At 38.2% G+C, this 18,105-nt stretch overlaps 1 protein-coding gene across 2 annotated transcripts in view; it reads left to right on the top strand.

The window, feature by feature from the left end:
* LOC136864747 (uncharacterized protein F54F2.9) overlaps nucleotides 1-18,105 on the top strand; it is a 112,700-nt gene that overhangs the window by 45,996 nt on the left and 48,599 nt on the right. For both annotated transcript variants that reach the window (XM_067142102.2, XM_067142101.2), the window contains exon 4: nucleotides 2,611-2,829. In XM_067142102.2, the coding sequence (XP_066998203.2) occupies nucleotides 2,611-2,829 (219 nt within the window). The remainder of the gene's footprint in view (nucleotides 1-2,610; nucleotides 2,830-18,105) is intronic.

The following is an 18,105-nucleotide window of genomic DNA, read 5'->3' as shown; positions in this document are numbered from 1 at the left end:
TTTGTTTTATTAGACGAAAGAGTTCATCATTTTCTAAATCACCTTCCATTATGCTTCTTGGATCAAAAAGTTTACAGAGGGAAGAAATTATAAACTTTCCTGTGACAAACTCTATTGATTTTTCAGGCTTCCTCTACCTACAGATTGAAACAACGATATTAAATGCGTCTGCATTTGTTTTGCTAGTTTGGAAAGTTTATCCGAGGTTGTCTCAAAAAAAATGTGTCTTCTAGTAATTTAAAGCCCTTTGAAAGGTCACTAAGCTTGAATTTAAGTACATGAGTTAACGGCATGTTGGAACTCCCTAATGTGAGCATCACGTTACAACAGTTTGAGCAATGCTCAACAAGAAAAATAGCTAGGTAAAGAATTTTTGTTACTGCATTTGGGGTCAAGGCTTTGAAATAGTTCCCAGCAACACTCTTGTCTTCAGTAGTTTCAACAAAGTCTATTAGTTCATGAAGATATTCTCCTAGGTACTCAACACTTTTAAACCATGAGTTCCATCTGGTGATCACAGGAATAGGTAAGAGTTTAGCTTTAATGGGTTCGTCTTCACATTTCTGCTTCAGGAATATTGTATGTATGTATACATGCTTTCTCTTTCGTGTATTAAGGAAGATGTGTTTTGCCTGTACAACACATTGGTTCAAAGCACTAAGTTCCACGGCCCACACACTGCCCACCAAATTCAGTTTATGAGCCCAGCACTGCGTGTGTACCAACCCTTCTGAAACTAGAACCCTAATTGCGTTTGTACACTTGCCCATCTAATGTGCTGAATCTGAAGTTATAGAAACTACATTCTGGTACTGAATTTCAAGTTTGTGGATTACACTCCTAATTGCTTGTGAACATTCTGTAGCATTAGCATTTACAAATAACTTCTGAACTGTACTATTGCCATAACTAAGCACTTTTATCAGAACCACGAATACCCATTGCCCTTTTTTATCAGTCGTTTCATCACAAAGAATTTAAACTCTCTTATCATCCACAGCTTCTTTTAATCTTTCCTCCTCCTCTTTGATGATTCAAGGTACAGAACCTTCCCTCAGGCTTCCGGCTGTGGGAAAGTCTCCAGCACCTCAAAGAAATCAATAGGCCTAATATCTAGAGGGCTATTTAACATCACATGAATGAATTAAACGATTTATAATTGTAAGTAAATGAGGGACCTAGCATGCATTATCTAGGCCTAAATGTCATTAAACGAGAAAACTAGCATAACCGCACAAAGTTATTAGAAAAACATAACCCCACTTTCTTCATCCACTCTCTCAGTTTTGGATGATCACCTTTTTCCAGTGGAAGATTTGCCTCCATAAAAGCTCGAATTGTAGGTAAAATGAATGCGTCTTTTTGCCACTTAACTAGTGTCTGTGAGACTAGCTTGTCTTCTGATGCCTGTCGTCATTAGTGCCTTTTTCTTCTTATGAGAAACTCTTATTAATATGTTTCAGGCATGTGTCCTTTCTCTGCCACTCACTTTGCACATTGCAGTATTTGCACATCAGTATCTTTCTAGTTTTGTCAAACACGTAAGATCCTTCCAATGCAAATTCTTTTTCTCGATCAAAAACTGATGCAACCATTTTAATAAACTGAGCACAAAATAGGAAAGTAAAAGCACCAATCAGCAGCGATTTTCAGCAGGCAAGAGGAAATACACCGTCGCATTACACGTAATTATGAATATGAATAAAATAAATTTCTCGCCTCACAGGAAGCTAATTTAGCGATAATCGATATATTATATCTTAACTTTATCGAAAGGGTATAAAGTTGTTTGTGGCATCAATTATCGGATTTTATTGCCACAACTTGCCTCGAATCTCCGTCGTAAACTTCAAATGATGCAATTCCAAATAATTTTGTAAATTACTTTGTTAGTTTGCTTCACGTAAATAGTTTCGTGTTTTTAAGCCAAATTTGTAAAATTTTACAAAAATTTCTGCCTTGTCAATACATTTACTTTAAAGTATTGTAAAGTGTTATATAGAAAAAAATCTGCAGGAGGACGTAAGTTTAGTTCTCAATAACTTTAAAAAAATAAATACTAATGCCACACACCCCTTAGCTTTCTTGTGGCTACTCTCTCTCTGCTCCCACTGGCAAACTCAAGACAAGCCTGCGATCATTGCAGGACAGAATAATAAATACCCTTGATCAGTCTGAGAAAAATTCAAATTCATGTCGTACTGCAGACTAGAAATGTTTCCGGCAACGCCATCATCCTTGCGATCACGTACTCTGAAGAAGCCTTGCTGGAGAAATATTAGCAAAATTAAAATTTTGACATGGCAAAACAACCCACAAGCCCTATTTTGAGATAACACTGAAGAGGTTTCTGGTAAGATGGCAGCGTTTCAGAATTGAATGTGCAGTTTTAGAAACCACAATGGTAATGAAAAGTAAATATTGGAAATTATTTTACAGAGCCTAAATCATTGAATGGGAGGTACTAAACTTTCATTATTAATTCCTGGAACTTCAAATCCAGAGACATAGTTAATGCATTAAATATTCGGTATTCAAATTCTGTAATATTTGGTTTTGGTGTTGCATTTTACATGTGATTCTTTTTTAATTTATTTTACTATTTTGCAGTTGGTTGCTGTCTATGATGTACTTCGTGATCAAAGCAAGAGGTTATTATATAACAATGTCTTGCAAAATGGCCTGCCGGACTGGCGACAGGCTGTTTACTATTACCGACGTGTACGTAAGATGGGACTTGCTGAAATGGCTATTATATTATTTGTAATTGTGACTGTTGGTCAGTATATTGTGGCATGGGCTGCATATTTGGAGAAGAAATACACTGCCGTAAGTGTTACAAAATTTTCTACTCTTCTTCCATTTTTAATGTTTATATTGATAACAAGTTTCAACATGATCAGTTATAATGCTTAAGTTATTAATTAACTAACATAATTTTCCATTGATGCAGAATGTTAACATTGACTCAATCTAACAAAAATATGGTTTAGATAGATACTTATTAACACTTTCAAGACTATGCCCGTGCGGGATACGGGCTGTGGACGGCGCCCATATACCATACGGATGTGATTTTCATGCGTGTTTATATGCAGCTGCATGTATCCCATACAATTCCCGTCCTTTGTTTGGAGGTAGTAGTTTTTTTTCTTTTTTTACAAGCTGTTTTGTGTCGCACCAACACAGATAGGTCTTATGGCGACAATGGGACAGGAAAGGGCTAGGGGTGGGAAGGAAGCGGCCATGGCTTTAATTAAGGTACAGCCCCACTATTTGCCTGGTGTGAAAATGGGAAACCATCTTCAGAGCTGCCGACAGAGGTGTTCAAACCCACTATCTCACGAATACTGGCCGCACTTAAGCGACTGCAGCTATCGAGCTCGGTAGTATTAATTTATCTAGTGTCCACTAGAATGCAGCAGTTATTGGGAAGTTCAAACTGATGCGATAAAAAGGGTAGTTTCTCCGACCTCTACCAAAGTACTCGATGTGCCGGGTACTGAGCGCGCCAGATATGTCGCGCTGTCAGCTGTGTTGCTGTACAAACGTGTCCTCACATCGGCTCGATGATAGTGATATTTTGGATATTTTGTTGGGAGTAGCGGGTTCAGAAATAGATGACAGTGATGAATACTCTGCTTACGAGTCAGATAACATATCAAATGATAGGTCGGGCGAGATTTTATTTTTTATGTCACTTTCGAATGCAAGTTTTTAGCTGCATTATTTTACTCTGAATACAAACGATAGAAATACAGTAGAACATTGTTAATTCAAAATCGGTTAATTCAAAATCCTGCCTAATTCAAAGAAGTTCTCGTTCCTGGAAACATGAGGTATGATTTTGCATGTTATTTAAATTGTTTAATTCGAAATACAGGTGATTCGTAATTCAAAGAACAATGTCCGAAATTCAGACTTTTAATTTAAAACTGCCTTTTCATTTTTTTAAATATTATATTGCAGAGTAATTTAAATTCAGAATTTATCCACGTCATGATAGAACGTGTTTTCCGGAACATGCAAGGGTAGCTTTCCACACTTTCACTCACTTCAGTGTGTCTACAGTGTGGTTCATATTTTTTCTAAGATTGAGTGAAATCGTAATTGTTTTGTATTCAGCATTTTAAGGAACGCAATAATATCACGTAGCAGGCAGTGTGCAGAGAAGCAGAATCTGCGAACACTAGCGATGCCAACAGTTGACAAAAAAGCGTGGGTCATATAATCAATTCATATGAACCGAACAATATTGTCAATGCTGTTGAAACTGCATTTTTTTTGTTTCTTTTTTATGTTGAGCCCAAACACACTTATGTTTTAACCCCTTCACTGAGTTTGACAGCTGTCGCACGAGTATTGGGTTTGATGCCTTTAGGCATTCTTGCACTTCTAAATGTGTTCTTACGTAGGGTTAGCTTCCTATAGGCGTCTGACTATTCTTAATCACTTCTGCCGTCTACTATCGTAATTTAAAACAAATTCCATTCATGTTAGATGTGATTGGAGCCTCCGTGGCTCAGGCGGCAGCGCGTCGGCCTCTCACCGCGGGATACTGCGGTTCAAATTCCGGTCACTCCATATGAGATTTGCGCTGGACAAAGCGGAGGCAGGACAGGTTTTTCTCCGTGTACTCAGGTTTTCCCTGTCATCATTCATTCCAGCAACACTCTCCATTCTCATTTTATAGCATCTATCAGTCATTAATAAATCACTTTGGGAGTGGCGACCCCATCGTACTAATAGCCTATATCTGCTTCATTCATCACATCCCTGACCCGGTCACTGACTGGAAAACAGGTTGTAGGTTTTCATTTTCATTAGATGTGATTATTGCTGTCCTATTCATTTCTATACGGTCTCACGCCAGTCGGGTAGTTCACGCCTAGGTGGCAGTCCAACAGCTGCCTCTTGTTGCCTCGTACGTTCCGCGTCAAATTCTTCGTAAATAATTTATTTATGTATATGTACATTGAAATAACTAAATTTGCGAGTTGTTGTCATCGTTGTTGTTGATGTTGTTGTTACTACGATACAGTTGTTCTGCGAACTCCATTTTTTATGTTGAGCCCAAACACACTTATGTTTTAACCCCTTCACTGGGTTTGACGCCTAAAGGCGTCAACAGCTGTCGCACAAGTATTGGGTTTGATGCCTTTAGGCCAAGGCCCTTCAAGGGCTGTAGTGCCATGGGGTTTGTTTTTGTTTTTTGTATTTAATCTGCCGCACGCTACTGTACACATTCCAAAAGTGCGCGTTGCGCTGAATAATTTCCCACTGGCTGGTTGATGTTATGAAATTATTCCCCAGTTAAGGGGTTAAAGGAGAGAAGTACCAGCCGGGAAATCAAACAAGGGTGGGGGTCATTGTACTGTGTTGCAATGCACACAGAAGCGAGAGAATTCCTCCCCTTGTCATAGGAATGTTTGATAAGCCAAGATGTTTTAAAGGTGTCGGACAATTTCCGTGCAAGTACAAGGCATCTAAAAAAATGCAAACAATACAGTAATCCAAGGAATAAAACATTTGCACAGGGGAGCCAGCATAATTTGTCCTCGTCTCTGAATCTTGTGGTTTTTTCCTTTGTTGCGTGAGGTTATGTTTGCCAGTGGTTTATCCAAGTGCATTATTTCAATAATGTTGGATGCATTTCGGAAATAGTGTTTTCCATAGCATTTGAAAAGCTTAAACTGTGAATCAAGGTGATTGCATGCATTAATGAGCCTTAGAATTATGACGTAGCAAGTTTTGGCATTTCTGAATTACGAGAGAAATGCCATGGCGGAAAATCGTTTATGGATAGTCACTGTACTGTGTTGTAATGCAGACGGAAGCGAGAGAATTCCTCCCCTCGCCATAGGAAAGTTTGATAAGCCACTATGTTTTAAGGGCATTGGGTACTTTCCATGCAAGTACAGGGCACCTAAAATTCATACAGTACATTAATCCAATGAATAAAACACGTACACAGGGGAGCCAGGCTATATAGATTTCTCCCCGTCTTTGAATCATGAGCGTGAGGTTATGTTTGTCAGTGAGTTATCCAAGTGTATTATTTGAATAACGTAAATGCACCCTGTTGGATACATTTTGGAAATAGTTTATTTTTTTCCCATGGCATCTGAAAAGTTTAAACTTTGAAGCAAGGTTAATTGCATGCAGTAACGGGTCTTTCTTTAGAATATTTTGTGATGCGGCGAAGGTTGGCGATTCTGAATTACGAGTTGGCGGTTAATTCGAAATCACATAATTCGTAGTCCGATTTTTGCATCCCAACGACTTCGAATTAACGAGGTTTTACTGAACATCTCTCAAAAATTTTGACCTATTTTTTCATTTAGACAAAGTGACGTAGCCTGATGATTCACGTGTACTGCATAAAGAAAGTAGATGGTGGTGCAAGTTTGAACTGGGCATAGCCCAATGTTTTCAGGGCTACTATACCAAAACAAACTATTCCTAAATAGGTAAATTTTGTATTTCGAATGTAATTGTATTTATTTGTGGCTTAAGTAGCCACATTAAATAATTCATTTTTATTGTTTGAGCAGGCTTATTGGTATAACTTGAATTTAAAAGGTAACATCTTTGTATGTTTTTCATAAGACTAGTATAATTAAATTACATTAGATATGTGCTTCCTGATTAATATCTTCATTTTGGTTGGCTGACACCTTCATATGATACAAAAATCAGGTATGTACTATGTTATGCTATTGTGTAATAATGTATTAACATTCAGAAAAAAGACCACGTTCATTTGCCGGTGTCCTTGTGAAAATATGGTAGTGTTGAAAGTGTTAATAGACATGATATCTTTTGGGTTTTTGCCATGTGAAAAAAGTAAACTGAGGAATTCTTTACATGTCCTTAAATTTTGTTCGCATTCTCAGAAGCGAAATTTGTCTGACTACAGCTGTTCTAACAATGCTGAAAGGTTTGAACTTGAAATCACTTGACCATTGCTCTGTTGATCAAACAACACCTACAAGATGGTTCACTGGGTGCTGTTGTTTTCCAAGTAAGGATTGATGTTGCTATACTTGCTTAAACTTGGTTGTTTTATGTTTACTGGTCCAGTTGTTACAGAATAAGCACTAGAATGTCATCAGACTAATCAAGGACAGAGAGGGGAGGGGGTAAATGGGAGGAATATTAAATGAAAAATATGAGATCAAGTGCAATGGAAGAAAGTTAAAGATCCAGGAATAGATCACGATGAGTTGTAGAGGAAAACAATTTTTTAAACTGTGTAGGTGGGAAGAGAAAGGCAGAGAGATGGAAATAATACAAAGAACATACCTGCCAACTTTCCTGATTTAGACGGGAGACTCTCGATTTTCGATAGTTTTTCCCGCCTCCCGATTTTAGCTTATTTTTTTGTGAACTTCAAACATGTGTTTTCATATCCCACCATTTCAGCATTGTACACCATTGACCGGAAGTCCTTCCTTCATCGGCCTCTTTCAAATGAAATATCGATGGTTATTAATACGAGAAATGTTTGCGAATGTGCAATGTTTATTGAAACTTGTATATCTGTTGTAAATCTCTCGTTCTCGCGTGCTTTGTTTGTGTTTGTTCACATCAGTCTAGTCTAGTGGAGTCTATTTTAGTAATTTTATTGACAGAATTTCAAAGATAGCAAATAGCAACTTTTCTAGAGATTTTAGGAGCCATTTGGAGATAATTCCGGCAAATTTTGATTTATTACTTGATAAAAAAATATCATTGCGCTTTGCAAAATCGCGCGTGATGCAATACAATAATCTATGCATTTGCTAAGTAATGGCATCTAAGTGCATGACTGATTCACACACGTGCAGCATGAGTTCATACTATTTTCGGAAGGCTTATCAGAGACCGATCATCACTCGCATACTTCCTGTGAGGGAATAGAGATGTGTAATTATTAGCCTTGTAGGCTCGTATAACAACAGTTGGGTTTTGAGGAAATAAGGGTGGTGTGCACCATCTTGAAGTAAATTACTCCGGAAGTAGCGTTTGCTAAAGAAGTCCATACTACAGAAATAAATTATTACAGGAGTTATTTACTCTGGAAGTAACATCGGAGAGTTGAAGTACAATGTACTCTTTTAGTTACGACTATAGAAGTAGCGTTCGTTACTCGCAGAGTGTAGTTGTGTTTGCGCGTTTTCTTTAAAGAAATCTAAGTGGATGAGGTTATGTGTGATAGGAAACGGCAGAAAAACATAAGCAAAAAAGATAAATGCTTGTTACTGTAGTAGAGATAATGAAGATCTATGCAAAGGATATAGAGTGTAAGAAACATGACATAAAGATGCTGGATAAGAAAAGAAATTCATGGGAAGCCGTGACAAGAATTCAATGCTTCGAGTGATGGAAAACACAGTGAACAGAAAGTTAAAATTCTGTGGAAGGACTTTAAAGCGAAGGCTTTTTAAAAAAAAAAAAAAAAAACAGAAAGTCATGGACACGCAGGAAAAATTAAAACTGATGGTAGTTCCTTCGTACAGATCGCCTACATCCACAGAGAAATTGTTTCCCATTTTCACACCAAGCAAATCCTTGGTCTGTACTTTAATTAAGGGCATGGCCGCTTCCTTCCCACTCCTAGGCCTTTTCTACCCTATCGTTGCCAACCTGTGTCGGTGCTACGTTAAGCAAATTGTATTTTTAAAAAAATTAAAAAAAAAAAAAGAAAAAGAAATATACCCCTTCCGATTTCTGAAAAGTTTACTGTTGTCACCGGGATTGCAAAAAATGGGAATATGCATGCAGTCAGTTGCACCCACGATGTGTGGGAACCCGCCAACGTGAAGTATTTCCTTTAATTTTCCGAATAATCATCATCATTTGGAGGCGTATCTCCTCTTAACCTCACTAGTGCTTTAACCACGCGATGAAGGATGCAGCCAGCAGTCATGCGGTAAACATTAATTAGATCACCGGCAACTAACTGAAATGTTCCATTACGAAACACTCGTAGGGCACACAACAGCTGTAATCTGGGAGATGCACTACAATAAGACAGGAATTCAGCTGTAAGTGATCTCCAAGTAGATTTAGAAGGAAAGTAAAGGATTCCTTCCTAAGACCAAACTTTCCTTAAGCTCTCTCCGTGTGCACATCATACGGCTCTCGCCTTTCACACACTCTACGCACTATATTTCCTATCGTTTTCTGCGTCGAGATTGTTAATATAATCTAAGTAATCCATAAACACGTTTGAAACGCCTTCCTGTCGTATACGGCACGATACTATCACTAGTCAACAAGTCTAAACCTAGCTTACTCCATGCGCGACGTGAGAGTAAATTCTAACCTATATTCCTGCGTTATTTACTTCTTCAGTAATTTACTACAAAATGGTGCTCTTCAACATTTTACTATTGTAGTAATTTAGTCCATGAGTATCTGAATGGACTAAAATACTTCGAAGTAATTTACTCTCGTATGGAAGTCGCCGAATGCTGACTTCAAGAGTACTTTACTACGGAAGTAGAACTTACTCTTGGTTAGTACACGCCATCCTAAGTGTTATATTATATACCATAGTATTCCTGCATTGCGCAAGACATGTAGAATAAGCAGTTTAGACCAATTGTATCTTCTGATTTTTCCTGATTTTCATAAAAAAATCTTCTGATTTTGGGTTTTGTAAAGTTGGCAAGTGTGAAAGAAGCTTAAAGAGACGAGTAGAAAAGAAGGAAGAAGTAATGAAGTAACAGGTGCACATAGATGATGAATATACAACACATTGAAGCAAACCATCTAGTACAAGTACGGATTTGGAAATCAAAACAAAATAAGTCTCTGTTAAAATGATCAGGATTTTTACGTATTTCCACCACTTCCCATATGATCCCAGTCTTGCCGCATTGCACCGCATAATCATCGCCCTCCACGTAATTGTCTCATGTTCAAAGTTTGTTCCTAATGCTGCTTAAAAGGTAAACAGAACCGCAATGTAAATTGTATATGAAAGAGCAAGTAAAATAAGTGTAAGGCGTATGAGGAGTTTAGCAACACAGTCACGTTTGCGAGATGTCTGTACAACTTTCGCCAAATACATTGACAATGATATAGATGTTGATTCCCATAGGGAATCTGAAATATTTGTCCCGAATGCACTAGCCAGCGTCTTAGTAGCTGTGCTAGGTACCAACTGATGAGCCCAACCTAGCACACGAGGGCGAAACGCTGGCAACCAGGAATGAGTTAGCTGTAAAATTTATAATGTCCAATAACGGACCATTTATATTGGTAATACATTGACATCGACAATGCAGAGACTACAGTAAAATGAAAATGTTAAAGGTCCACCTTTTCAATACCATGAATGTTTATTGAAGTGAATATATATCATAACGTCTAGAGAAGGTTGGTACTAGTTTCGATGCTCATTGCTCGTCATCATCAGCCAACAAATCAATTGAGCAAAATGCAACTTATCGAATAGCAATATATGACGCATGATAGCACCTACAAGACAAATGTTAAACTATGACGAGTTGAAATATAAAACACATGACAGCAAATACAAGGATTAATGTTGAAAGCTAAATTGTCAAAAGTTAAAACAATGAAATCAAAACAGAGAAGGTAACAATAGTTAGGGTATGATACACGAGAAAGTAGTCCAGCTTGAGGTTTGTAGAACATAAGGCATATCTATATACAACATTTAAATGCACCAATTAAGGCAAATTTTAAATGTAACATTAAAATGATGAGGGTATGGTGCGTATAACCATCTGAAACATATGACAGCACCTATAAAGTCACTGTTAGATTATAACCAGTTGAAATGATGTGGTGTGTCTGACTGTAAAACATAACCTTTTTGAGACAGTATCCCAGTTGTTGAGTCTTGATAAACAAGAGAATAGTCCAGCTTGAAGTGCATAAATCATAAGGCCTCATATGTTACCAGTGGGAAGAATAATCTTGTTCTCTGAAGTTGCAGTAATTAACAGGCTAAATTCAGGTGGTTTTGAAGCCAACAATGTGGTCTTGTGAAGATCATAATTTGAATTAACGTCATGATTCCCAGTTCAGTATGGAAACATGGAGACCTTGAGTAGCGTGATGGCATAGATGTTGAAAGGAGAGGAGCTGGGCTAATGAAGAGAGCAATAATGGAAGCCGAGTAGCCCATCTAACTTTCAATGCAGGACTACTTCAGAGGCCCGGGATCCCGCCATGTCGATCATGTTATGACGTCAGACAAAGCTGCCACTCCAGCTGACGAACGTGCATATAGAATTGTGTTTTCTGGATTGTTCTTTAATTTCTGCCACTCAGAAAATTTTCTTTCTGCAATTCTGTTTCCACCGAGCTCGATAGCTGCAGTCGCTTAAGTGCGACCAGTATCCAATATTTGAATACAGTAATGCCAATGAGTTATTGGCAGTAATTTACATAGCAACACATTAACGTGTCAAGCATTTGTTTGTTATCATGGGTAATTAGTTAAAACTATTCTGCGGTCTTGAAGCTAAACGTTAGCTGTCTTCGCTGAACAGTATAGAAACAGAACTTTTTTTTGCTAGTTGCTTTACGTCGCACCGACACAGATAGGTCTTATGGCGACGATGGGATAGGAAAGGCCTAGGAGTTGGAAGGAAGCGGCCGTGGCCTTAATTAAGGTACAGCCCCAGCATTTGCCTGGTGTGAAAATGGGAAACCACAGAAAACCATCTTCAGGGCTGCCGATAGTGGGATTCGAACCTACTATCTTCCGGATGCAAGCTCCCAGCCGCGCGCCTCTACGAGCACGGCCAACTCACCCGGTATATATATTTTGTTTAGATAAGAGCTTGAAAATCTTGGAAGACAACGGTACACCTTGCACAGTTATTGCCAACTTGTCTAGCTGGTTGAGGTGGATATTTCTATGGTGGTCTTGTTGCAAGTCCCCGTGAACCGGCATATTTGGCCAATGCAGACCTTGTCGCAAGTACAGGGCATTTTGTACACTCGATGTTGTAACAGTTAGGTAACTTGTCCTTGTCATTACCTAAACTATGACCAATTCAAAGCACTTCAATTCTGTTTTGACAGTCAGTGCTAGTTATTGGCAACGTTGATGTAGCCAGTCTTCCACCCATTTACCATTACTTTCTATGAAATCCCTAAAGTCTCCACGAACCATGTCGAATGACATGCAAAATCTTTCACATAGTTGTGCAGATTTGTTCTCCCCCTCAAGCCACATCTACTGGCCATGTAGAAGGTTCTGTTACGTGATTTGTTCAATCATGGCTTTGACCCTGATGTATCTTCAGCATCACTTTGGGAATCACAATAGTACACAAACTTGTGTGAACTGTTGTAAGTCCAGAGACCTTCATACAATGAACGCTCTTTGAACTGTGATTCTGATCATCTGATGCCATTAGTAAATGTTCATACAGAGCTTTGTAACACTTTACATTTGTCTCAGCAGTTCTGTGAAATGAAGCTACCCAGTGCACAGATAGAATTCTCCCTATTTTTGCTATTTGCAGTCCTAGGTCATTTGCCTGTAATTGATACAGAATTTTTTTTCAATCTGTGGTACAATGAATGGACTTTATCCATGAAAATCTCAAATGAATTCACTCCAGACATTGAGTTTACAGTATTACCAACACTCAGTTCTATTCTATGAGAGAGTTGTTCAAAGGGATTGGAAATTGGTTTGGGTACTGAAAGGGAATCAGAGCTGTATATTTCAAAAGAATGGGCAAACACTGAGGTTGTGTGTTATGGAAGCAAGAAAGGGGAACTACGAACAATCACTGAGGAAAAAAATATTTGATCATAAAAGGCCAAGGAGCACAGAACAATCTCAGATAAAGTTAACCTTGCAGAGAAATGACATTACAACACCTAATTGACCAACAACTCAGTAAACAGCATGCAAATACCAATAAGGTTTTTCGTACAGTATACAGTGTAGCAAAAAATTGCATTTCCTGTAACAAATACCCTGATTTAATAGGTAACCAATGGACTAGATATGGGTATAGTCCTCCATAGTCGTACAACAGCCGCCAGTATAATTAATTGTATCGGTTTGGAAATGCAAAAAGCAAATGTTATGCAAGAAAATAGTTGCAGCTGATTCTAAATTGTCTGTTATTATAGATGAATAGACAACAATATCATAAGAAATACTTTTGATAGTATATATCCGCACATCTTTCAGTTGTGATGAACCAATAACATTTTTCTTTAAATTGCTATAATTAGAGTTTGTTTCTTCTGAGGGAATAGTGAATACCCTTCTTAACCCCTTAAGCGAGGAGCTCGGTACACTCCAGCTCACTTCCAGGTGGGGAGCGATTTCCCTGATTGAGAAAATATTTAGTTACTAGCCCAAAGTAATCTTAGACTGAAATGAAATATTTACTTGAATTAGTATATTTAATAATTGTTGAAAAATCGTATAATTTTAATTTTTCAATACTTTGTGCAAGAACATACTAAGTGTTTTCACACTGTGATTCCGACCTTGTTTCTTCCTAATAGCAAAGGTCTGCTTTTCGTTTATACAGTAACTTATACCTAAATATTTTGAGCAGTTTACTAACAATCTCTACCTGAAAATATATACTGTATATATTTTTTTTACATGTAAATTGTAGATTTACAAAGTGTATATGTACCTAAAAGATTTAGAACAGAATAAATTATAATCCTCATGAAATTTTCTGTTATGTTGGTTAACACTTTTGAGGGATCCAGTTTATAGGTGACACACGCATACTATATCAAACTACACTATAGGTAATATTTGCAGTATTTACAGTTTTCACAGTGTTGTCTTTTACAGCTGTTCATTATGATACACACAGAAACAAGTCATCTTACATACCCTGTTCCAGCTTCGCATAATTTGTATGATTCTGTTCTCAAACGCGATAGTTTTCTTCGTATGTAAACTTTCCACTGACCGGGCGAGTTGGCCGTGCGCGTAGAGGCGCGCGGCTGTGAGCTTGCATCCGGGAGATAGTAGGTTCGAATCCCACTATCGGCAGCCCTGAAAATGGTTTTCCGTGGTTTCCCATTTTCACACCAGGCAAATGCTGGGGCTGTACCTTAATTAAGGCCACGGCCGCTTCCTTCCAACTCCTAGGCCTTTCCTATCCCATCGTCGCCATAAGACCTTTCTGTGTCGGTGCGACGTAAAGCCCATAGCAAAAAAAAAAACTTTCCACTGTAGCCACCCTTTCCATAGCAGGGGGTTCTCATTAATAGACACTTTGCCATCAGAGGTATAAGCTTCTGAAAATGTTGCTACCAGGTGGTCAAATACTGGCATTATCTTGTGTATTCTGGGAGGAATTTATCCACCTCATTGTCAGAGAAATGTAAAAAGGTGTGGAGGAAAAAATCTCTTCTCTGCCATCAGCTCATAGAAAATAGGTTTCCTGTACAATCCCCTGCGACAGGAGTATGCCCATAAGAAGCTTTATTTTTTCCTTATTTGTCGGGACCCAGTCTTGATGTCGACTTCTTCATTTCACCTTACTAAACTGGGTTTTATGTCCGATTTTGTGCTGGGGATAAATATTTGTCTGTTCAGCTATGTACTGACATATCACGTCATCAAAAAATAATTAAAATATTTCTCTCGGTTCTGTTTTCCCTAAAATCTCTCCCTTTACACCATGATGGAATTTTGGATCAAAGCGGAACTTACTTAGTCCATTTTCAGTCTAAGTTGACGAAAAAGTTGCACTGGTTGGAATATTACCAATATTATCATCACCACTGTCACTAGCATGATCGCTACTTGAACTGGAATCAAAAATGTGTTGTCTCTTTCGCTACTGCTGAACATTTGCATCATCTGGGCCCGAACCCTGTACATCCGAACCTGCAGTACTTGTTCCAGGTAAATTCCTGTCACTTACAAATTCCCCTTAGGCAGAACTTAGTTCACTAAGATCACTATCTTCTCCACTGAATTCAAACATTTTGTTTATCATTGCCCGTAAATCATCCTCCTCTAACGGTTGGGCTGGTAATTCCTTTATACATTTTAGCAAGAAAAAAATGCAGTTTGGAAGGCAATCATGAATTGTGCCTGTGTTACGGAACACATGTGTGTAATAATAAACGTTGTGTAACTCGCTGTAATCACACTCCAGTCGTGAAGGAAGAACTCAAGACTGAGGACAATAAATTAGGTCGCTGTTCTAATGTGTCATCAGAGAGGTCTGTTTAGTATTATAATCTCCAGAAATCCCTTCTACAGCAATACTATTTCATCCAAGGAATGATTAGGCGATGAGCTAAAGCTTCAGTGCGAGGCTGTTAGGCTTCAGGTCGTTCTTGCCTGGACATAAATTGCGTTCTTTATGATGTAACTCGTGGATGACACATTGGTATTGGCAGAACATAGTTGAAAAAATTCACTACAGAGGGCAGACTCATCCAAAAGAAATAAACCTCTGCAGGCAGGCAACTGGGGAAAAAAAATTAGAATCGGCAGTTATATCGGCGTTCTCCACTGAGCAAATGACTTATAGCCACAGATCTCGCTGCATCACCCACCAAACGGGTTAACTGATCATATTCTAGTGGCCTCTCACATGAATTTTTAGCAGAAAAATATGTATTTGTGTATGTAGAGATGGTGCGAGTTCTATGATGGGTAAAAATCTGGTGTGCTGAAATTACTGAATCTGAAATATCCTACTATTTTCAAGTTCTGCCACGTTTGGAAGTTTGAAGTAATATTCAATATCACACATTCCAGAGATTGATGAAGCAGTGTACGTAGGAATACAGTTGACAGTAGTGATTAGATATGGAAGTTCTTTTCTATTGGCCTTTGAAATAATATGGGATATAAAACATTAAAATGTTATAAATCAAAGAAACTACATTCATTTTAAAGGAGAATAGGTTTCAGACTGTTCCGCCTTTCCAGATAGATTTCAGACTCTGTTCCAGTGCATTCTGGCACCGCTGTATCCCTGGTGGATGCAGAAATGTATGACAGAGGAATAAGGTAAGGGAATAATAATGATAATACCGGTGTTGAAGAAGGGGGACAAGAAATCAGGTATGTGATAACTGCTGTATATCGTGTGATCACATTTATATCATAAGTTGCAAAAGTAATGGAAAGAATAATAGAAAGGAAATTGAGAAGAAAGATGGAAGGACAATTAGAAGGGTAGCAGTATGGTAGATCAACGGTGGACCCTGTCTTTAGTATGAGAGAAATTATTATGAGACATTGAGTGTATGGCGGAAATCTAGTGACGATACAGTGGAATCTCTATTCTCCATTTATGGAGGGGAAAAAACATACAATACAGGAAATTGGGAAATCCTGGAATGAATTAAAACCATCACTAATTGGGCTAAATATCACAATAATGAAATCTGTATGATTATAAGCTTACAAAAACTCCTACATAAATCTCAGTACTTGAAATTCAGTTCTGCTGGGGAAACTTCGTCACTTTCCTTTGAAATCGACCATACTGTGTTGCTCCATAAACTCTCCGAACGATTTAATATACATGGCAGTCTTCTGACCCTTCTTGCTGGCTTTCTGCATAACCATTGGCACAGAGTGGTAATATCATGCACTTCATCCTCATGGTTACCAGTCACCTCCGGTGTCCCACAAGGCAGTACTCTTGGCCCCTTGCTGTTTTCTTTGTTTATGGACGATCTGCCGTCCAAACTCAACGAAACAGCGAATACCCTACTCTTTGCTGATGACTGCAAGATATTTAGGGAGATCAGGAATCCAACAGATGCAGCTCTGCTACAGTCCTCACTTAATGCCCTCTTGAACTGGTGCCGTACTTGGAAACTTATCCCTAGTCCACAAAAATGCAGCCACATGTCCATAACACTACATAAATCTCCTCTACCGACATAGGTTGAACAATAAAAGTATACATTTGTAAACTAAGTGAGATCATATTACCTACTCGACAAGTCCATCACCGTAGTTATGCAACAGCATGTCCTAGGTGTAATATTCGATACAAAATTACAATTTAAGACCCACATAGAAACATATACAATCAAGGCTATGAAATTACTAGGCATTCTCTATCGCTTCACAGAAATTTCTGACCCCATTGCTCTTCGTCACTTCTTCCTCACGATCATTCAACCTCTCTTAAACTACTGCTCTCCGATTTGGACAACAGCCTCACCCTCCAATACTAACCAGTCAGACAGAGCAGTGTCCTTCTTTGCTGCAATTGTAAGGAACAGAAACCCCAAGCTCAGAAATCTGTCTACGCAGCAGGTATTAATGGCAATTAATGTGTCACCGCTGCACATCAGGTGACAGGTAGCTGACCTGAGTTTCCTCCATGGGATCTTAAATGGGCATTACCGCTTGGAACATCTTGTCTCACTCTTCTCTCTCCGTGTTCCTTCCCGCTCCACCAGAACCGAAGACCTTCTCCACATTCCCCACACTCAGCACTCAATACTTCAACGATCTTTCCTAATCCGCCTCCCAATACTCTTTAACAATATTAATAGGAGACAAGAACTTGATATAGCATCAACTAAAAGCATATTCGAGAGGGGTGTAAATATTCTCTTAAAAATAAGTTGATGTGAAGGGATTATACTGTCATCTTGACCCACGACAACTTGGCTATGAACATGGACATTCTCATGGTTTTTGATTTGGACAGTTGTTGTTAGAAGGCTGTGTACCTGATCTTGTTATATTTTGTTATGTTTGTTATATTATGAAAGTTTACATATTTTAAATAGTCTGTTGACAGTGCAAGTGAAATTTGCTCAGAGTAGCTGTATCTCGTGCTTCGTGAATAAATAAATAAATAAATAAATAAATAAATAAATCTTTCATGTCTGCAACTTTCATCAGCCAAACTCATCGAAAAATATGCTACTTAATAATGCCAAGCCTAACAACAATCAATCAAAAGTAGTTTTTTTTAGTTCTTTAGTGAAATAAAATAAAGCACATCCAATACAAAAGTGCCCAACATAATGGTGATTTTTAAGATTTCCTTGTTATTTGCTCACCAGTATATGTCTTAAGTTTCTGTAAGTCTCAAAAATTTGCTCACCAATATATGTCACACGTTTTTGTAAGTCTCAAAAGTTTTCTAA

This window comes from Anabrus simplex, chromosome 2 (assembly GCF_040414725.1).
Source record: "Anabrus simplex isolate iqAnaSimp1 chromosome 2, ASM4041472v1, whole genome shotgun sequence".
Taxonomy (NCBI): Eukaryota; Metazoa; Arthropoda; class Insecta; order Orthoptera; family Tettigoniidae; genus Anabrus; species Anabrus simplex.
The sequence above is the reverse complement of the archived record's forward strand: the minus strand, read 5'-3'. Positions and strand labels throughout refer to the sequence as shown.